We start from the raw sequence: 22,986 nt of genomic DNA on the forward strand, positions 1-22,986 counted from the left end.
ACCGTTCTGATGTATTCCTTTTGTGTTGACTCTTTGAATTTTCCATTCAAGATGTTATCTGCTTCAAATATGCCTAGGTACTTGTAACATCAGCCTTTGCTAATGCTTTCACTATATTTCCATTTTCCAGCTCTATTCCTTCTGTTTTTTCCATTTTTCCTCGCCGCATGGACAATATAGCACATTTTTCAAGCATTCAAGCATTATTACTATTATTGTTGTTGTTCTTATTATTTAATCTTTGGTGAGATTCACAGCCTTTGGGGCTGGTTGGTAGCTCAACAGCTCAAGTCCTAACCAAGGACCTAGGAACTGTTGTTGTTGTTATATTATTATTATTATTGTACAATTGTATCACAGCGGCCAGTTGTTTCGCCGGATTTGGCATTGGTTACTAGTCGGGCCCCATCCAGGGGCCTAGGACGTCGTAACATATTTTTGTGATATGCGTGCAGATCCAAGCAGTGCGGCTTTTTGCATTTGACTGATGGTGATTTTGTCAATTTTTAACTGTTTTAAATGTAATTCCAGTGCTTTTGGTATAGCACCCAGTGTGCCAATTACCATTGGAATTATCACTGCTGGTTTGTGCCATAGTCGTTGAATTTCGATTTTTAAGTCCTGGTATCTTGCGATTTTTTCATGTTCCTTCTTGGCGACCCTGCTATCCCCTGGTATTGCGATGTCTATGATTGTGACCTTATTTTTCTCAACCAGTGTGATGTCTGGTGTATTATGCGCCAGTATTTTGTCGGTTTGTATACGGAAATCCCACAAGATCTTGACCATCTGATTTTCGGTGACTTTTTCAGGCTGATGTTCCCACCAGTTTGTTGCTGTTTTAATATTATAATTTTTGCACAAATTCCAATGGATCATTTGTGCTACTGAATTGTGCCGCAATTTATAATCAGTCTGCGTGATTTTTTTACAGCAGCTGAGTATGTGATCAACAGTTTCATCAGCTTCTTTGCAAAGTCTGCATTTGGCATCATCAGAGGATTTTTCGATTTTGGCCTTAATGGCATTTGTGTGGATAGCTTGTTCTTGCGCAGCCAGGATTAGTGACTCTGTTTCTTTCTTTAATGTACCTGTTGTTAACCATAACCAAGTTTGTTCACTGTCCACTTTATCTTTTATTTTTTCCAGAAATTGGCCATGCAGTGCTTTGTTCTGCCAACTCTCCATTCTTGATTTTATCACATCTTTTCTGTATTCTTGTTTCGTCTGTTGGGCCTTCAGTAGATTTTTGTTCTTTACTTCGATTAATAGACGTTCTTGACTTTCTTTTAAATAATCAGCCAGTGCATGTTTTTCTTCTTCAACTGTTTGCTTCACCTGTAATAATCCTCTGCTACCTGATTTTCGGGGCAGGTAGAGTCTATCAGTATCACCACGTGGATGTAAACTGTAGTGCATTGTCATTAGTTTCCTGGTTTTTCGGTCCAAAAGGTCCAAATCAGCTTGTGTCCAGTTAACTATACCAGCTGTGTATCTTATAACTGGTATTGCCAAGGTATTTATGGCCTTGATTGTATTTCCACCATTCAATTTAGATTTCAAAATTTTCCTAACTCTGTTGGTGTACTCTCGCCTGACAATAGTTTTTACTTCTCCATGCTTGATGTTATCCAACTGCAGAATGCCTAAGTATTTGTAGGCTTCATTTTCTTTGCATTTAATTAATTGGCCATTGGGCATTTCAATTCCCTCACATGCAGTGATTTTGCCCCTTTTTATGGATACAGTGGCCCATTTTTCCATGCCAAACTGCATTGAAATATCGGTGCTGAATACTCGGACTGTGTTTGTCAATGATTGGATTTCTATTTCTGACTTTCCATAGAGTTTCAAATCATCCATATATAGTAAATGTGAATTTTTTTTAGCTTCTTTGGCTGTTTGGTAGCCTAATTTCATTTTTTTTAAGATTACCGATAGTGGGATCATTGCGATGATGAAGAGAAGAGGTGAAAGTGAATCACCCTGGAAAATTCCTCGCTTGATATTAACCATTCCGTAGCTCTCATTCCCTACTGCCAACTCAGTTCTCCATTGTTTCATCGCCTTTTCAGTAAAGGATGTAATATTTTTCCTAATGCCAGTTGTTTCTAAGCATTTTATGATCCAACTATGTGGCAGTGAGTCAAATGCCTTTTTGTAATCAATCCAGACCATATTCAAGTTCGTTTTTCTGTTCTTACAATTTTCTAATATCATTTTATCAATTAGGAGATGATCTTTTGTGCCCCTGCTCCTTCTTTTGTTGCCTTTTTGCTCTACTGGCAAGATGTTGTTTGTTTCCAAATAATCCATCATGTTATCTGCAATAATGCCTGTGAGTAATTTGAAGGTTGTTGGCAAGCATGTTATTGGTCTGTAGTTTTCAGGTGTTGTTCCTTTAGTTGCATCTTTCTGAATCAAGTATGTTTTTCCAGTTGTCAACCATTCATCAATTTGGCCCTTTTGTAAAATTTCATTCAGTTGCCTGGCCAATATTGCATGTAAACTGGTCAGATATTTGAGCCAGAAACCATGTAATTGGTTTCTTTCCAGGTGATGTCCAATTCTTTACCTTTTTAACTCGATTTTTGAGCATCTCAGTTGTTATTTCTAATACTTGCATTTGTTTGTTGCCAATGCTTTTCTCAAAGTCATGTATCCACTTTGCTTCCTTGTTGTAGTCCTTTGCATTTTCCCATAATTCTTTCCAGAATTCAACTGTGGCCTGTTTTTCTGGTTTTTCACTTTTGGTGTCACCATTCACATTAAGACTTTGATAAAAACGCCGTTGGTCTGATTGAAATTGCTGATTTTGTTTATATTGGATGATTCGTGCCTCATATCTTTCAATTTTTCTAGCTGTTGCTGTTATCTGCTGTTTTACAATCTCTACAGCTTCATTGATGTTTCTTGTATCCAATCTATATCTTCTGATTAGCCGATCTATGATTTTGTTGTTTTTAAGCCGTTGCTCATGCATGTTCTTTAAGTTACTAGCATCTGCCCTTAATTTTTTGATTTTTTGTTCTAAACGGATTTTCCACTTTGGCTTTGATGCTTTTGCTGTTATGTGACTAGGTACTTTAATTTTAATGCCAGTTCATTAGTGACTATTACAGCTGCGCTGTACATTAACTGGTTTGTTTCCAAGATGGATCCCGGTTCAATTGTTGAAAACACTGCATTAACCATTTTCATGATAGGGGCCAAAATTTTCTTAGGCACAGTTTTTAGTGATGGTAAACGTTGCCTTTCCTCATTAAGCAGAAAATGCTCCATGATCTTATCCTTCAATTTTTTGTTTTTGAGTTAGTTCATCAGTTGGTTCAGTGATAACTGGTTCTAGTGGTGGTGATGTTATTTCCTCCCCGAGAGCTTCTTCTGGGAGTTCTACTATAATGTCTTTAGTTGTGTCTTGAATATCAGTTATTTCCGCTTGTGATATTGTTTTTTGGGTTTTGCAATTTGCCTGAATTTCCTCATGTTCAACTTCACTAAACACTTTATTCCGTATAATAAATCGCCTTTGATCTGCTAGTCGTTGTTCACTAACATTTGAATCTGGATATTGTTGTTTCCATAATTCATACATTCGCTTTAAATACCCTCTTTTTTCTGGCTCTGAGTTGTAGTAACAGGCCATTATGGCACGGTTTTCATCTGCACTATATTTTTGTCGTTTTGTTGGCTGGTCCACTTGTAGCCCACTTGTCGACGGATGTCCAGAGACCCCAACATCCGCCGCGGCCCTTCTTAACCCGCGCGACGACCGATGCGGTATGGAATTCTTATTTGTTTTTTTCACCATATTGTATGGGTTGGCGGGTTTTTTTTTTTACGGGACCAGATGCCAACCTGACCCCAACCCTCCTCCTTTCTCATCCGGGCTTGGGACCGGCAATGGCGGAGTTATTATTATCATTATTATTATTATACATATATATATTATATATTATATATTATTATTATTATTATTGTATCACAGCGGCCAGTTGTTTCGCCGGATTTGGCATTGGTTACTAGTCAGGCCCCACCCAGGGGCCTAGGACGTCGTAACGTATTTTCGTAATATGCGTGCAGATCCAAGCAGTGCGGCTTTTTGCATTTGACTGATGGTGATTTTGTCAATTTTTAACTGTTTTAAATGTAATTTCAGTGCTTTTGGAATAGCACCCAGTGTGCCAATTACCACTGGAATTACCACTGCTGGTTTGTGCCATAGTCGTTGAATTTCGATTTTTAAGTCCTGGTATTTCGTGATTTTTTCATGTTCCTTCTCGGCGACCCAGCTATCACCTGGTATTGCGATGTCTATGATTGTGACCTTATTTTTCTCAACCAGTGTGATGTCTGGTGTATTATGCGCCAGTGTTTTGTCCGTTTGTTGTTGTTGTTGTTGTTATTATTATTTATTGCTTTTGTTTGGGGTATTGGTCCATTACCATAATAGCCTGTTGTAATAAATAAATAAATGATTGTAAAATAGACATTTCAAATTTGAAATAAAGCACGTCTCACATGTTTCTACACCTAACAGTGTATTCCTCCTCTCACCACAAAATAAAGACCTCCTCATTAGATTTTAGGTGCACTCTTTTTTAATGCAATTATTTCACCCTGCCATTTTACCAAATAGCTTGAAAAGAAGCAGTTTACACAGTTGGTCAATGAACAGGCTAAGAGAAACTCCTAAGCAAATTCATCATAAAACCATACCTTTAAATATAAGGGCTAAGGGTTTTTTTTTTTTTTTTTTAGGAAAACTCAAATGATCTCAAAGGAGAGAGATGAAGAGAGTTGAGGCGAGCGCATCTGTTGCCTTCTGTCCTGGCTACTTTTTACAGAGGCACAATTGACAGTGTTTTAACAAACTGTGTCGGTTTGGTTTGGTGGTCAGTGCCTCACATAGAAAGTCCATAGAGTGTAGTAAGGGCAGTGGACAATATAGGAAACTCACTTCCTTTTATTCAGGATACTGCTTATAAGTGCTATGTGCTTAGAGTTCAAAGGATTGTTAGAGACCCCATACCCATTTCATGGTCTGTTTGTGTTTCTCCCCTCTGGAAGGAGGTTTCGAAGTATTTGTTGTAGGACTATCAGATTCTGCAGCAGCTTTGTTCCCTATGCCGGTGTTTCCCAACCTTGGCAACTTGAAGATGTCCGGACTTCAACTCCCAGAATTCCCCAGCCAGCATTCGCTGGCTGGGGAATTCTGAGAATTGAAGTCCGGACATCTTCAAGTTTCCAAGATTGGGAAACACTGCCCTATGCTATCTGGTAAACTCAAAAGATTTGTTTTTCTCACCATGTACATGTATATATCCGAACTAGACTGTGTTGTTTCTTTGTGTCATATAATAAATGTGGGTATATGCATAACTTTTTTATTTTGTCATAGTTATGTAGTGTATATTTTAGATATGGTGCCCTTTGAAAGCTTTTCATTTTAACGTTGTGTACATTTAAAGTGACAATAAAGTTATTGCAAAAATTATTGCAAGTCTAAATTTGATTTGTGAAACATAGGACTATCGTTTGACATGTCTGTCATTCAGCGGAACTAAGAGCTCCCGAAAAGCGCGCCAAGCAACTCGATGCTCGCACTAAATAAGTAGCAGCGTTTCTGGTGGCCACCTCCTCACGCTTGGAGAACCAGAGGCGCCGGACTTCGCGCCGTCCGAAGCAGACTTCAAGAACGTGGAAGAATGGTAGGAAGGCCGTCCCTCGAATAGTGCCCACTTCCATCCCTAGCAGGGAAAACTAGCCTGCTTCCACGATCTTAGCTTGAATTCCAGCAAGCCCCATTACGGAGAACAACCGCCACCCGTCCCGCCCGATTCCTGCCGCTATGAGAGACAAACTTCCAAAAGCCGCACCGTCTCCCGTTGAAATCTCGCGCGATTACTAGGACGCCCCACCCCCGCGGGATCTCGCGCCTCCCCGCCTTCTCGCGAAGGGCGGTCTCTGGCCACTGTCAGAGCGGCCTCCGGGAGGCTGCGGGATCGTGGGGTCGCCTTTTGCGGACGGGCGGGCGCCGACCTCCTTGTTCTCGGCGGCCTTCTTGCCGCGGTTGGATCGAGAAGACGCTTCCTGCAGCATCGTGCCTGGCTGTGTGAGGCCCGATCTCCCCCGACTGTAAGCACCACAACCTGGAGAAAAAGAAGCGCGCGTTGTGTTGGCTCGGATGCTGTTTCCACCTTCGCTTCGTTAAACAAGCTTGTGGCTGAAGGCCGGTGGCGCCGAATGAGCAACGGGCTGCTGTTATGGCATTTGCTTGATGGAGGATGATTGTGTCCTCCTTAGGGATTTGTCTTCCAAAGCATTATATAGCCTTTGTCATGAATGAAGGTACTTTGACAGTTGAGCTTTGTATTTCCCAGCTATACCGGGTTACTTGGAAACGAGGGAAAGTTTTTTCTGTCGCTGAGAGCGCATCAGTTGTAATTTGGCTTGTTCTGGCTGTTCTTTAGAAATGGAGATTGAAACGTTCATTTAGAAATAACAATTTTTTTAAAAAAAATCCTGGAGCTATTTTCTTTTTCATCTTCTTGTAAGACTCAAAAACAATTTTTTAAAAAACCCTTCCCGTGTGCTCTGGAAGAAACTGTCATGTAGGCAGTTGTCATTCTGAGAGGAGCGAAGGAAGGCTTCCTTCTCACCTGAACTGTCATTCTTGAACCAGGATGAGGAACCTCTGAACAACTGAGGTCACAAGAAGCTAGAAATGCTGCAGAGGCCCAAAGAAAGGACCACTTTCCTTTTTCCTATCTTTTTTCTTTTTATTTGTTAGAATATAAAATACAAAGGAAAATGAAAATAGTGGGAAAGAAATGAGGAGGGGAAAGAGCAGAGAGGAAAATGTAGGGGGGGGGGGCTGAAGAAAAACATTGACTTGACTTTTTAGCATAGTAGATTAACATAGTCTCAACTTTTTATTTTTATGTAGTAGTATATACACGAATCATTTCTATAGCAACAAACTTACCTAATCAGCAAAACCCAAAGTCAATGTTTCATTTCCCCCCCCTCTCAGTAACAAAGTCCAAAAGCGGTTTCCAAGTAGATTATTCCATGTATATCCTGACATAATCAAAAACTACTCTTGATGGCAATTCTATCTGATACTCTAATTCTATATAGCCTTTACTTAAAATACATGGAATTCAATACAGCTTTCTGTTTGAAAGGGCTTGTGGCATTGTAAAAGCCATTTCAAGAAAATCTGGAACATAGCATCCAGCTACTTGAAATAGAGTATTAGCTATCATTTTCTCTGCCTATTGGTAAGGGTATTGGATAAATGAATTCCTTGTTAAAATTAGGTCCTTTCTCTATGCTTTAATCTCTTTGAAAGGTAAAGATAATAAGTTGTAGATAGTAGCATCTCTTCATCCTTCTTTTCATTCTTTGAAATATTTAGTCCCTTTCTGTATTATGATTCCCACTTTATGGGAGGGTTATTCTTATTCTGTTTCTTATACCTTATTCTGTAGTTGGAAACAGAAGGAGGCTAGACGTGGTAACACAATCCCAGATCCCTGCAGGAGAGTTGTGGCTTATGATGACTCCAAGGGAAAAAACGGTACATAATTTCATAATCTAAGAGATGTTACAAAGAGTATACTAGCCCAGCCATTGGGAGGGGGGGGGGATCCAGTGCCTTGCATGGATTAGGTGTCTGAAGTTTTTCATATCATCTCTCTTTTTTCTCACATTTGTAGGAATCAGGACTGGAATAAGAGTGTCACAAAGAATAGTGTAGAATGTTGACAGGGTAGAATTCTGTCTTAATTCTTAATTCTATCAGCTTCAAGGAATAATAATTCAATTTAGAGACTAAATGCATAGCTTCTGCATGGCAGAATAGTAGTATCTATGTCTTTGTATGAGCAGCCTTTTCAATTCTTATCATAGGGAAGGAATTGAGTAAGAATAAAACTTTATTTTTTTAAAAACCACACTTACAACTTAGAATCACTGATGTTTAAGTTTGGCTGGGTGTCTGCTTGTCTTGTATGCTTCCTTTTCTGCATCATCAGTTATTTGGGGCAATAATGTAGTATCTTATAATTAAAGTTTCCCTTAATTGTATTCCTTTCTTAGATAGATGATATGAGACTAGCAGCTGGCAGAACCCAATAAGAAAAGAAACGTTCCTATAAGGATCTGCTTCCAGAAAAGGAGGAGACAACTGCTCAGGAGGAATACAGAACATAGACGGAAGGTGAGAAAACAGAGAGAGAAGGAGAAATTTTTTTTTCCTGATTTTGTTAAAAGGGTAATAATTGAAGTAGGAGTGAATTGACAATGAGTTTATTGTTCAGTGTTATTATTTCATTAACTGAAATACAAGTTCCAGTATCTAAAAGAAGTTTAATTATGAATTTTTATTATTGTTATTACCGTTATTACTAATATTACTCTCTATTTCATTTTATATTCAATTTTTCTGCCCATGGGGAATTCCATTGTGAAAAGTGGCAAAAATGGGAGCCGAGTGTAGCTCTGGAGGGAGTATCCATAGCTTGAGAGCAAGAGAAGAGAAAGCCCTCTGCTGTGGCCCAACAAACAGACCTTGGAAAGTAAAGGCAATTTCAATAGTGTTTCTTTTGCATTTTGTAGCAAAAGTCCTATGAGATAGGATAGATCTAGGACTTTGGATGTTAAAACAAAGGTGTTAACCTGTTTTACAGAATAATTGGCAATAAGTGCTGAACTTTTTAACACAAGTATAATATAAATCCAGCATCACACACTGCTGCATTTTTTACTAATTGAAACTTCCAGGATATTCCAGAATTCTAGAATACAGAAGCTTCATGTAGAATACATTGCTGTGACCAGTTTGGGATGTAGCCCAGACCTGTATAAATTTATTTATTGTTAAATGATGTTGGATCCAACTAGATGTATCTTTCACCGGTTTGAATATTAAAAACAGCTCAAAAGCACTCCTACCTGCTGTACACCTATTCTTTGAAGTAGTGTTTTACTATCCAGAATAAGGTAAACCCCAATCCTGAGCCAGGTTTCCCTTCCTTCAGCCAATTCTTTGCTATTGGTAAAAATTGCTTGTATGATAGCAGGCTCTTTTATTCCCTCTTCCATGTTCTGACAAATAATGTTGTTAACAGGAAAGCTGTTAAAAGAAAGGAAGTTGTGAGATCTCTCATGCTGGGCAGAGTTTGAGTTTCCAGCCCGTGTCAGGATAGATAAAAGCATCTATTGTTGCTATCACATGGCTCTTGTAAGCTTTGATATCTGACCACAACAATCTCATCCATATCCATATTGCCTATCAGGCAATCTATAACAATATTTTGTTATGAATTTCTGTACAGGTATATGATTCCTTTATGTACAGTACAATTCCCCCTCAATTTTTGTTGAGTCTCTTCTTTTTGAATAAGATACAACCAGAATTGTGTGTCCATCATGTCTCACTAAGTTTCAGTATTGCCTATGACATATTTGATAACTTGTATTAAGTTTCAGGTAATATAATTCATCCCTACCTGAATCACCTTCCACATGTTATATCAGATCTCTCACTGCTATGTTGGTTCTGCAAAGAATCACCAACCGCCACAATATTCTCTTTCCTTATTTGGTTTCTGACCCATTAGGTTCTGAACTTCTTCCACCTTATTATGAGAAATCAGCATGCTTTATTATGGTAGCCATGAATTGTATTCTAGAACAAAACGGTAGCACCAGCTGCCAAACTCCACTAGCACTAAACTCCACTATTTCCTGATTCTCTTGCTTTTCGGGGGTGGGGGGGTCACATTTTTCTGCTTCCCCTTCTCTGGTGTTCACCTTTCTGTGTCTCTCCTGAGGAGTTTCATCTATCTTGTCCAGGAACTACTCACATTTCCAGGTGTGTGAAAACCATGCTCCAGTGTCACATTCAGTAATTAACTTCAATCAGCAGTGCAATCAACAATTCAGCGGACAATCAGTAGATGTCAGGAAGCAACGTAATCATTGAACAACCTTCTCAACTTCCTTGCCTCTCATCTCTTCTCTCAAATGGCTTCTAAAAATACCTAAATTAGTTTCTAACTGATTAATGTTACATTAATTTAATCACAATTTATGATGTCTGCCTTTAAAAGTAACCAGGGGGATCAAAATATTGCTACTAGTGTAATATTTTGTATTGGACATCATGAGTATATTAAGCAGTATTCCCTCATGTTCACCAGGTGCCATTACATTTTTTAGTCTACATCAAAGTATTGCTTTTGATCTCAAAACTTTCTGATTCTTGATATTTAAATAGCTTCTCCTCCCCCTCCACCCCCTGCCATCTTAATCATGATCATCCAAAGATATTTATCTGAGAAAGGCAAAAGCACAGCTGAACATTATTTGGGGATTTCCACTGAGGAGGGAGTGTCAAAAAAGTAAAGATGGCAGGTGTGAAGCCCTGCCCTTTTTTAATGAGTGTAATGCAGGATGGATAAAAATCGATGATTTTTTAAAAATAATTTTAAAAATCAGATTTTTAAAAAATTTAAATTGGATTTTTTAAATCAAATTTATTTTAATAAAATGGTTTTGAAGTAAAAATCTGTCTAAAGATAGTTTTGTATTTAAGATACATTAATAATTTAGTTTATTCAGCATGAAATGGAACTTAGTTATGTAGCATAAGGGTGTATATTCTGCAATATTGGGACTGTCCATGAATCAACAGCAGATCAGAGGAGGAGCCGCTGTGGGACAGAGTCTACAGTTGCTCTTTAAAAATTATGATGTAAATTGAGTAAATTTTAATCAAGCCTTTTTACTAGTGATTTAAATCATGATTTAAATGAAATCTACCCTGGTGTAATGTATACCTAAAACAGGGGAGGGCTTCATATTACCCATCTTGAGAGTATTTAGTTGTGTAAATCCCTGTACCAGAAAAATCTGCCTGGTACCTGTTTAATATATATTTTGGCCCTAGACAAAAACTTCTTAATTGGTTTAGGTATTTTATATTTTAGTTTCTTGCTACTCCAACCCTGTATTTTATTCCTCTGACTTTGGATTTCTTACTCTAAATACTGTTTTCTGTTCCCTACATAATATGATTTTGAATATTGATAATATATTGTATTTTGCAGTTTTCCTTTCTTGCAAATCCAGGAAATGAAGTATAAGATGTCCAATAAATTGTTGCATTATTTATAGAATTCACTAAAATAGAATATAATATTGTGAACATAAGATTAATAATCCAGAAGCCTTAGGGCAAAATCCTTTTTAAGAACAACAACTGACGTTTTCCAGCTGGGTAGTTTAATAATCTGATGTTAGGAAAGTTTGTAAATGAAGATAATACAATACAATACAATAGCAGAGTTGGAAGGGTCCTTGGAGGTCTTCTAGTCCAATCCCCTGCCTAGGCAGGAAACCCTGTACCATTTCAGACAAATGGCTATCCAACATCTTCTTAAAAACTTCCAGTGTTGGGGCATTCACAACCTCTGGAGGCAAGTCGTTCCACTGATTAATTGTTCTAACTGTCAGAAAATTTCTCCTCCGTTCTAAGTTGCTTCTCTCCTTAATTAGTTTCCACCCATTGCCTCTTGTTCTACCCTCAGGTGCTTTGGAGATACAGTTGATTTTGACATCCTGTGCATGTACTTATTTTTACCTATTTTCTCTGTACTCTATTTTAGACTTTTATCCTTTTGAACTTTCCATGCCTTTGGAGTCATCATCAAAGAATAGGGGTGAAAAAATCACTCTCCGCTAACACTGCCATGGATTTGCTTAAAGCCATCAACACTCCTTTAACTACCGGCTCCAAATCATCTAAAAGGACTTTGGAAAAATCATCTCATTCTTCATTCAGTGCTCCCAGTTATTCAGAGGGCAAGAAAGAACATCACAAGAAGAAGCTGAGTGGAAGCAACGATCCACCCTTGGATGATGGTACTTTCCACAAGTCTAAAAAAATAAAACCACCATATGTAAACTCTGAAATGTTGACCTTACGTGAGCCTGATGGCTTAAAAATGAAGCTAATCCTCTCACCAAAAGAAAAGGGGGGTACCATAACAGAAGATCCCTTTTCACATTCTGGAGCTACAAAAAAGACCTCTAAGAAGTCTATTCGGGATGAACAAAACTTGCAACACTCAAGCCACGATACACACAGCTTCTTGAAATCTCGTAAGAAGCACAAGCCACCTACAGATCCCCATCCTCTTTCTCCTGCTGAGGGCTTCAGCCCAGACACATCCCTCTTCCCTGAAGGCCAAAGCAGTGATTTTGAGCTTTCAAACTTGGAGCCACAAATGGAATCTGGATCTTCATCTGGAGGTGAGTTGGAAGCTGGAGAACTAGTCATTGATGATTCATATCGGGAGATAAAAAAGAAAAAGAAATCAAAGAAGAGTAAAAAGAAGAAAGACAAGGAGAAACACAAGGAGAAAAAACACTCTAAATTGAAGAAGAGTTCTGGACTCTCTTCATCACCAGCAGCAGTGGAAATAACACCACAACTGCCTGTTTCTCCAACTAGCATCCAGTTTGCTCTACCTGCCCCTCCTCCTTCTCCCTCACCACTACCACCTGTTTTCTGTACAGATAGCCTGAATGAGAAAAAGAAGAAGAAAGAAGAAAAAGAGAAGATTGAAAAAATAGAAAAAGAAAAGGTAAAACCGCATAGCAAGTGAGTACTATAAGTTATGATTGATTCTTGTAATAGCAAATTCAAAATGTTCTTTGTAGCTCCAGAGTTTAAGTCATAATCTGCTACCAGTATTTAATCCAGAGGTTTTTGTATTGCAAATTTTTTTAGATTCTGTCTTTCATTATCATCATGAACTTACGGCATTAAGAAATACTGCATTTATATACATACTTCATAACAAAAACTTCATCTTAGGTACTAATGTATAAAGAAGTGGACTATGAGATGGTTTTTCAGATATTTCTGTAGGTATTAGAAAGAAATTGATACTTTTACATACTTAAAATATTATCTCCTTCCTCCTTTTTTCTAATTAGCCAAAGAAGAAAAATATGTCTGCCTACCAAGTATTCTGTAAGGAATATCGTGTGAACATTGTGGCTGAGCATCCAGGAATAGGTAAAATAACAGTCCTGTAAGAGTTGAAGTTTTTTTGTTTGCTTAAAATCCAACTTTATTATATTTTCTTTAAATTATTTGCATAAAGTTTAAAATACTCATTTGAGCACTAAGTGAGGAGATTACGCACATGCTTATAGAAACATACATTTTTAAAATCTGCACTTTCAGAAAGAGATACTTTCTCATAAATGTCACGGTGAGAAAGTACATTTCTTAGTGATACTATCTGCATTTCATATTCAAATTTAAAAAGACATTTTAGCTGATTGCCGAAAAATACAAACTTACCATTACATGAATCATCCTGATAGAAAGATTCCAGATTCGAGATGTCACCTCTAAATTTCCAATTAGTCTCTTCCTCACTATTAATAACATTAGAACCCAGAGAAGAATATTTGACACTTACTGTAATAACTTGTCTGGACATATTTAAGTTACAACTATAAAGAACTAATCTTAAAGAATAGAAAGGTATTTCCCAGTTCTATCCTAGTGCTTGTGGTTTAAAACAATTGCAGTTTCTCATCAGGGCAGGGGCACATAAAACATACTACAATAATTTATATTTTGGCATATTTTAAAACAAAACCATAAAACAGGGCAAACAGTGTTTTAATTCTCAAGACAACATGGCCAATTGTAATTCGGGTTCTGAATTTCCCTTTGTCTTGTTACACAGTTTTTGAATTCAGCAAGTAATCAGACAGTGTAGCTAGGTGCAAATGTTGAAACCATCTTTAATATTTTTACAGCGTAGGGAACTGTTTGCATAAGGAAAAAAATAACAGTAATTATTAAGTTTTATACAAGACAATTCAGTACTCACTACCACTTAGTTCAAGTAAGTATATTTACCAGTGTTGGCGAACTTTTTTGGCACTGAGTGCCGAAATGGGACAACACGTGTGCTGGAAACCAGAAGAGCAGCCACCCGGTGTGCATGTGCCCGCTGAGAAAATTATCTTCTGTTTTCTGGTGTGTGAATGCGCACCATCCAGCTGGTCTTTTCATGCACATATGTGCCAGAAACTGAAAGACCAGGTGGACGGTGCACATGCGCATGCCGGAAATCGGAAGAGCAGCCACCTGCCACGCGCACCGGGCGGTTGCTCTTCTGGTTTCCAGCGCTCCCATGCACATGACAACCAGCTGGCCAGCATGCCAGAACCCAGAAGAGCAACGGGCAACAACTTGCATGCCCAGAGATGGCTCTGTGTACTACTTCCAGCACGCGTGCCATAGATTCACCATCACGGGTATACACTTTAGGATTACTACTTATCATTGTAAAATAATTACTTCAGCAGATGCTCTTTTAATTCTTAGTAAAACTAAATTGTTTGGTTCAAGTTTAAATTGATTTCCTCTCAACTCAGTTAAGTATTGATGACTATTATATCATACATTAAAAAATGGTTGCCATCATAGCTATAATCAAATGTTAGTAATTAAATTTGCAGTATCAAGACAAACATACTAAATTTTGCTGAGTATATAGATAATAGTACATTCACACCTATCAATAAGAATTCGTTTCACTGATCCCCTTGCTAAATGTGGACTGGTACTGCCTAATAAAAATCAGGATAATTAAATATCTATCTCTAATTTTGTTCTTTTAGCAGCCAGATTGCACCAGCTTCTTTCACACAGAATTTTTTTAGAACTGCTTGCAATCTTATGGTAGTAATTTGTATAGCCAAAATATATAAAGTCACTCATTATGGGATGCCTTTGCTTTCTACATGTAATATAAAATCTGACATGGATAGCTTTATATTTCATAGTTATTGAAAAACAATTTTTGTTACATGTGTTGTTAATGTGTCTTATTATGCATTCAGTGGTTAACTAAATGTTCATGAATCACATTCCTCATTAAAATTAAAAACTACCTGCTTTTATTCTGAACTGTTCACCTTCTCTGATTTCCTACTAGATTTTGGTGAGCTGAGCAAAAAGCTAGCAGAGGTTTGGAAACAGCTTCCAGAGAAAGATAAGCTGGTAAATATTTGAGAAGACATTTTTAAAAATATCTTGAGTTGTCTTGTGCCTAAGATGTTGCTATCATGGTGCTTGCATTAATTTACTCCCCAGAGTAACTTATGTATAGCAGTCCTCTTCACATTGAGCATATGAGCAGATACACAACTGTATCTGTCCGCCCCGTGCCAACTCAATGAAGCGATGGACGTGATGAGCCAGGGCCTGAAGGCTGTTAGGGACTGGATGGGGGTTAACAAGGTTGTTCTCAATCCAGATAAGACCGAGTGGCTGCTGTGCTTCCCTCCTACAAATTGGCCAAGTGTTCCATCTCTCAGGCTGGGGGGTCAAATTTTACGCCCCTCAGATAGGGTCCGCAACTTGGGAGTCCTCCTGGATCCACAGCTGACTCTTGAACACCATTTGTCAGCTGTGACCAGGGGGGCATTTGCCCAGGTTCGCCTGGTGCACCAGTTGCGTCCCTACCTGAACCGGGAGGCTCTCACAACAGTCACTCGTGCCCTTGTGACCTCTAGGCTGGAGTACTGCAATGTGCTCTACATGGGGCTGCCCTTGAAGAGTATTCGGCTACTTCAGCTTGTCCAGAATGCAGCCGCGCGAGCGATCGTGGGTGCGCCTCGTTTCACCCACGTAACATCTATCCTCCGCGAGCTGCACTGACTGCCTGTTGATCGCCAGATTCACTTCAAGGTGCTAGTTGTCACCTACAAAGCCCTTCATGGTATTGGATCTGGGTACTTGAGAGACCGCCTGCTGCCAATTACCTCCACTAGACCAATAAGATCCCACAGACTAGGCCTCCTCCGAATTCCATCAGCCGCCCAGTGTCGACTGGCGACTACCCGGAGGAGAGCCTTCTCTGTGGCTGCTCCGACCCTGTGGAACGAACTCCCCGTGGAGATTCGTACCCTCACCACCCTCCAGGCCTTCCGCATAGCCCTTAAAACCTGGCTGTCCCGACAGGCCTGGGGCTAAAGACTTGCAGCCCCACTCCGAATGGTATGATTGTTGTGTTTTTTAGCTGTGTATGATTTTTATGTTCTGTATTTTGTTTGTTTTTTCCCCCTTCCCTAGAATTGTGAGCCGCCCTGAGTCCCCTCAGGGAAAAGGGCGGCATACAAATAAAGTAATCTAACCTAATCTAATCATTTAATAATTATGAAATGCTTGGGATCTAAGTGTTCTTAACTACGTGGTCTGCATATTTTGCTAATCAATTGCCTAAACAATGCAGTTTTCATACCAGTTTTGCTTTCTCTATTCTTTGTAGGTTTGGAAGCAGAAGGCTCAGTATTTGCAACATAAGCAGAATAAAGCAGAAGCAACAACAGTGAAGAGGAAAGCAATGTCATCAGAAGGTTCCCCAAAATTGAAAGGTAGCTTCCACATTTCATATGTTTTTCTCTCAAAATAATTCTTATTATTGTAACTAAACATATTGAGATATTTGTCTGTTTCATCAAACTGTTCCAAGATTCCAGAAATGAATTTTATCATTAACAGCTAATGAAAAATTGACAGATATTAGAGCTTTGGTTTACTCCCAGAGCTCAGAATTCAAATATGAAGGTCTGAGAAGTATCATAAAAGCTGCTTTAGGACAGGATTGTTATTACCATATTTTATGGACTATGAGACGCACCGGAGTATAAGACGCACCATGATTTTGAAGAGGTAATTTTTTTAAAAAAAAATTGCACTCCGCAGGCCTCCCAAATCCTCTGCATGCCTCATTTTTTGTGGGGGGAGGAGAAGGGCATGCAGAGCATTGGGAGGCTTGTAGAGTGCTCCTGGGAGCGGGGAGGGGGCAAAAATGAGCAAAAAATGGCCTCTTTTTCACATAAACGGGCCACTTTTGCAAAAAAAAAAGGGGGGGGTACATGCAGAGGCTTTGGGAGGCTTGTAGAGTGTTCCTGGGGGCTGGGGGGGGGGCAAAAACAAGCAAAAACTGCCTGGTTTTTTATCATTTTTGCCCTCCACAGCCTCCAGGAGCACTTTGCAAGCCTTCCAAACCCTCTGTACATCCATTTTTGCAAGGGGGCGGGGTTTCGGTAGGCCAAAAATGCTGTATTCAGTGTATAAGATGCATCCAGAGTTTCTCTATTTTGGGGGGGAAAGGTGCATCTTATTCTTTGAAAAATATGTTAGTTTACTATTAGACTATCTAGAATAAGTCTGCATAGATTAGAACAATGAATTAAATATCAAAACACAGTAGACACCAAAAATGTACATTTGTTTGGGTTTTTGATAATTGTGTATTAAACTGATTTGACTTTTAGATAATTATCAGTTGCCTTTTTAAAATAAAGTAATGGATGGAAAGGTATGAGAAATCTAGGAAAGCAGTGGTTGAGGAGTTGAGTTATTTGAGAAGAGGCAGCACAGTCCAAACAGTATATTTCAAGGAGACTCCACTTAAATTAATTCATTGTAACCAAAGTTGAGAATTTACTTTTGCTGTTGTCAAGTTTTTTTTTAATCCAGACTTAACTATACTTTCTAGAACTCTGTGTTATTCTTGCTTTTATCATCTAAGTATGGTTTGACCTAAGGACAAAAGATTCTTATTCAGTCAAAACCTTTAAGTGCATGAATTGAACAATCAATACAAAATATTCACAATGTGGAATAGGTACAAATATGAAGAGAGGGAACTTTGGTGGAGGAGTGATTTGAGAGCTATCCCAGTCTTCTGGGATATATATATCCCAGATATATCTCATATATATATATATGAGAAGTTTCCCTGTTTTAACTTTTTTGTATATTGTATAAGGCAGTGATGTGATCCTTTTCGGCACCGAGTGCGCAAACTGGAACGAGTGTGCATGCACGTGCATGTGCACATGCCAGAGCGCCCGAAACCCAAAGACCAGCTGACTGGTGCACACAGGCCTGTTTTTTGGCCGGTTGTGGCCATTTTTCGGCCCGTTTTCAGCCTGTATTTTGGGCCGTTTTTTGCCTGAAAACAACCGAAAAATGGCCTGAAAAACAGCCTGGTCGTTTTTCAGCCTTTTGGAGGCCATTTTCCCACACTCTGGTGCCCGTGAAGACCAGCTGTCCAGCACGCATATGTGCGCTGGAAACCAGAAGAGCAGCTGACGACGGTGTGCTTGCCCACAAAGAGGGCCCTGTGTGCCACCTCTGGCACATGTGCCATAGGTTCACCATTGGTGTACAATTTTAAAACTCTTTTATTGTCTGTTTTCAGCTTCCCTAACAACCGTGCCTTCACCCCATAAAAAGTCCCCAACTAGCACGATGGTATTATCCTCTTCACCAGTGAAGGTTCCTGAGACAGATCCCATTGATGTAGCTGCACATCTGCAGTTACTGGGAGAGTCTCTGAGTCTTATTGGCCACAGGCTGCAGGAGACTGAAGTAAGTACAAGAGCTATTATGCAGTTTCATTCCTCTTTAATATTTGTAGAAAATAAAGAAAAGATATACAAGATCTTTTGTCAGGCAATAGTGAGTTGAAATACATTTTAAGTCTACCGCAGACATTTGGAAGCAGTTCAGATAGGTATTTCCCTAATTCAGACTTAAACAAGGAAGCACAATCAGACTTGCATGATTCTATTATTATAGCCAATAAAAGTAGTATTACCTTTCCTCTGTAGTTGATTTCTTCATCTAGTCTACCTAGTAGAGCTGATAATATTGTTCTTCAGTCAGATCATGGATGGATAGTCCCTAGATCACATGTGGCCTCCAGCTATAGTTTTCAGTATCCTAAGATTGTACTGCAGATGTCAACTTTTCGTAATGAGTTTTCATTTTAAAAAATAAACCATTGAAATAAATCTAACTCACCTACAAAAATTGGAGTTGAAAATTCCAGCCCTACCTCTTGTAGTGAATAGTTAATGTTAATGGCAGTTGCAATCTTGAAAAAAAATTGGATTATGCTATATTGTAGAAGATTGTACTGTAATCTACAAAATTCAGCATTATTGAATTAGGGTTGATATCCCACTACTTCTGCTTCTTATAAATCATGAAGTTTCTAACCTACAGTACATATTTCAGAGTTGCCATTGATTGTTTAAAACTGAAATTATCTTAAAAAGAAGAAAACAAAGAAGGAATAATTGTCATTATATAGAATGAAAAATTACCTCATCCAAAGATCTGAACTTATCTGGTAAAGGCAATTGGAGGGTGAATTAGAACATATTTGTCATAGAGCATCTAATTAAACTCTCGCATTGACAAGATATGACACTGGATACCAATGGATACCAACAAAAATTAATGAAGGACAGATTATAGCAAAAACTGGTAACCTTGGAGAAGTAAAGTAATCTCTAACCTCCAAATATTGAATTGGTAGGGAAAATACTGGAAGTAGGCTATTTCTCCACTTCCTATTGAGAACATCCCAGAAGCACCTGATTGTCTAAGAAACAAAATGCTGGAGGAAAGAACCTCTGACTCACTGTGATATTCTAACCTAATTTATGAACTACCCTGTAGAATACTAAGAAGCTGCCTAAAGAGGAAAGAAGTACAAAGACTGTCCATTTAAAAATAAAATTTTAGCCTGCTGAAGTACAGTGCACTCAATTTGCTAACTGCACACCCAGTGCATACTTGAGAATCTACTTTGTATTTTATGAAGTGCTACATTTTGTGTATGCTATCTTATACATGTGTGGTACAGAATGTAGCCTTTCTTGCTTTCAGCAGAATTCTTGTTCATTCATTTCTCTGTATGTGATTCCTCTATAAAATTCTTTCACAGACCAAAATAGGGCTGTTGTATTTGAGAAAATCATTGTGGACTTAAAATAGGAAGGATACATTAATACTGATAATATTAAATTAACAACTTTTCTCATTCCTTTGTGGCCTCCCAGGGAATGGTAGCCGTATCAGGAAGTTTATCAGTACTCCTGGATTCAATTATTTGTGCTCTGGGCCCTTTGACTTGTCTAACATCTCAGTTACCTGAGCTAAATGGCTGCCCCAAACATGTTTTGGTAAGTTACACTTAGTTACCAAGCTCTTGTCTTATTATGTCTTAAAACTCAGTTGTGCAGGGCGCAGAGACCCCATTCAGTGCAGTAGTTGCATTCAGTGCTGCAGATGCAGTGGCAATGGACAGGGCTGGGTGATGTGGATAGCAGGTGGCAGGAATTAGGCAGGCAGCCCAAAGGGTAGAGACAGTGGGAGAGATATGCAGGTGAGTATTATATGAAGTGGGAAATTGTCACATCTATTTCAGCCATTGTTGTTTTAAAACACAGTAAACAAATAGAAAAAATTATACTGAACCAAAAATTAAAGATTTGTTGTCAATTTGGGCAATGCAGAAGTGGGGCTGGGAAACCACAAGTTGGCTTTGATGGGGCTTTCCTTAAATATTCCATTCAAGCAAAAAGTGTTTCACTTTATAACATACATATTGAATTAATTTAATGTTTCTGTCTTTTCAGTCAAACACATTGGATAATATTGCCTACATAATGCCAGGTCTTTGACAAAAAAAAGCGACTGTGGAAAGTAATCTACTGCCATGCTACTGGTGTGTATACATATATATTGCGTTCTTCAAGTCTCAACCTACAGAATTTTAAAGATTTTTGTCAATACCTGTTTAACTTGATTTTATGAAAAAAAAGTCCAGAACTTAAATTTGCAAAAGTTGGAAGATGTTTTCTTAACTCTGTTTCTATATAACTAGAGTTTAGTAATTTTTTTATATATCAGCCTTAATGTAAAAGGAAAAGATACATTGAATTATTTTAATTAGAAATGTAAAACAGAGCCCTGTGGTGCAGTAGTTAAAGTGCAGTGCTGCAGGCAAACTACTCTGTCCACAGCATGGAGTTTGATCCTGACAGGGCTCAAGGTTGACTCATCCTTCCATCCTCCGAAGGACGGTAAAATGAGGGCCTAGACTATTAGGGCAATATGCAAATAATGCTTCAACATTGTAAGCCATCCAGACAGTGCTATAAAGAGCTATGGGGTTGTATATAAGTCTAAATGTTTTTGCTATTGCTATAAAATAGTACTTCTCTAATGGAATGGAGAAAAAATAATGGACATGTTCAAATTAATGATGGGGTGGGTGGGAGATTTTCTATCCATAAAGAACTGTTCTGACATTAGGAATTCTTGTTAAATGTTGCATTGTCAGCGCTACATACAAATTTGGGAGTGAATGAAATCAAATCATTAAAATGGTTACTTCTTTAATGCAACTGCTTAAAGCAGCTATATTTTTCTCCAAAGTTTTTATAAGTAGCAGTGAGGTGCTAATTCATGTTCATTCAAGTTTTGAAGCAATTCTTCCAAATCATTTTCAAAACATATTTAGCAGTAGTAATTACAGTATAGAAATGTAATATTTCACACAGTGTTCAGATTACGAGACAAAAGGAAGATCTTTAGCCTACAATTCCAAGCTCCAAATTCTTCACATTTAGATAGTGACTTCTGAAACAGTAGTTAAAAATATTGTCATAGAAGGCAAGAGTGTTCCCCCAAGTACGCAAATTCCAATTTACATTCATTACCAACAAATAGTCTTTTTTCTCTTAAGGTGCTAATGCTCATGTACAGGCAGTTAGGAAGGTGATATTGAAGGGCTTAATAATAAGAGGAAATCTAATGTCTCAGCATAGGATTTAGCGCTCTGAATCTGTTCTTCTCTGGGAAAGCACTTCCATAGGATTAAGTATGGCATTTTTAATATAGGAATTTATATTTTTGGGTACATATTTTTGTATATAGTTTTAATTAGAACACAAAAAAATCCTTCTACTACTATTGTTCAGAAAACATATACAGGTAGTCCTCAATCTATGGCCACAATTGAGACCAAAATTTATGTTGCTAAATGAGAGAGTTGTTACTTTTGCCCCATTTTATGACTTTTCCTACCATAGTTATGTGAATCACTGTAACTCTTAAGTTAGTATTGCAGTTGTTAAGTGAATCTGGCTTCCCCATTGACTTTGCTTGTCAGAAGGTCACAAAAGGTGATCACATGATTTGAGATCCTGCAACGATCATAAATATGAGCCAGTTGTCAAGCATTCAAATTTTGATCACATGACTACAGGGTTACTACAATGACAATAAGCATGAAAAATGGTCATAAGCCACTTTTTTCAGTGCGGTTATAATTTCAAATGTCATTAAACAAATGGTTGTAAGTCAAGGACTAACCTGTAATGGTTTTATAATCTAACACACTTGTCATAATTGAACTTCAAGTTATAACAAGTATTCTTTAAAAGGACATTTTGAATTTTTAAAAAAGTATCCATATGAAAATAGCAATATAGTTAGTCCACGACTTACAACCATTCATTTAGAAAATGTTCAAAGTTACCAGGTGAAAAGTGAAAAGCCATATGTCCAGTCCTCACTCTTAAGACCATTACAGAGTTGTCACAATTGGATGTTTTTTGACCTTCATATATTTATGAGGATTGCAGCATTCCAGGATAATGTATCGCCATTTGTGACATGTCCAGCTGGCTTCTGACAAGCAAAGTCAATGGGGGAAGCCAGAATCGCTTAATGATCACAACAAAAAGATAATAAAATTAGATGTGGTCACATGATGACTCATGTAACCACCATATTGCTTAGTGATAGACGTTCTGGTTCCAACTGTGATTGTGAATCGATGTGTCCTTATAGTGTGATTTAAAAAACGGATAAAACTAATGTTAACATTCTATGTCATATAACCTTATCACATAGGATTTAAAAATCTTAAAACAACAGGAAATGAAATCATTTTGAATCCAAAATATACATCACTTACCTAGGCTCTTAGAGTGGATATTTTTCTAACTGGTAAACTATTCAATTGACTGGTTTTCCATCATTTCATTTTAAACTTCCTCTAAATA

The 22,986-nt window shown here is 38.1% G+C and overlaps 1 protein-coding gene across 2 annotated transcripts; it reads left to right on the top strand.

The window, feature by feature from the left end:
* The first annotated feature begins 5,947 nt into the window (after positions 1-5,947).
* On the top strand, positions 5,948-21,260 carry HMGXB4 (HMG-box containing 4). 2 transcript variants are annotated; one of them, XM_032221759.1, is made up of 10 exons: positions 5,948-6,138; positions 7,497-7,585; positions 8,107-8,227; positions 11,679-12,659; positions 13,015-13,096; positions 15,042-15,106; positions 16,377-16,482; positions 18,321-18,490; positions 19,972-20,094; positions 20,551-21,260. In XM_032221759.1, exons 4-10 carry the CDS (start codon positions 11,763-11,765, stop codon positions 20,593-20,595), a joined length of 1,488 nt encoding a protein of 495 aa, XP_032077650.1. In that variant the 5' UTR covers positions 5,948-6,138; positions 7,497-7,585; positions 8,107-8,227; positions 11,679-11,762; the 3' UTR covers positions 20,596-21,260. The 2 variants fall into 2 exon arrangements, with proteins under 2 accessions (XP_032077650.1, XP_032077651.1); XM_032221760.1 differs by lacking the exon at positions 5,948-6,138 and adding an exon at positions 6,159-6,351.
* The last annotated feature ends 1,726 nt before the right edge of the window (positions 21,261-22,986 follow it).

This window comes from Thamnophis elegans, chromosome 7 (assembly GCF_009769535.1).
Source record: "Thamnophis elegans isolate rThaEle1 chromosome 7, rThaEle1.pri, whole genome shotgun sequence".
Taxonomy (NCBI): domain Eukaryota; kingdom Metazoa; phylum Chordata; class Lepidosauria; order Squamata; family Colubridae; genus Thamnophis; species Thamnophis elegans.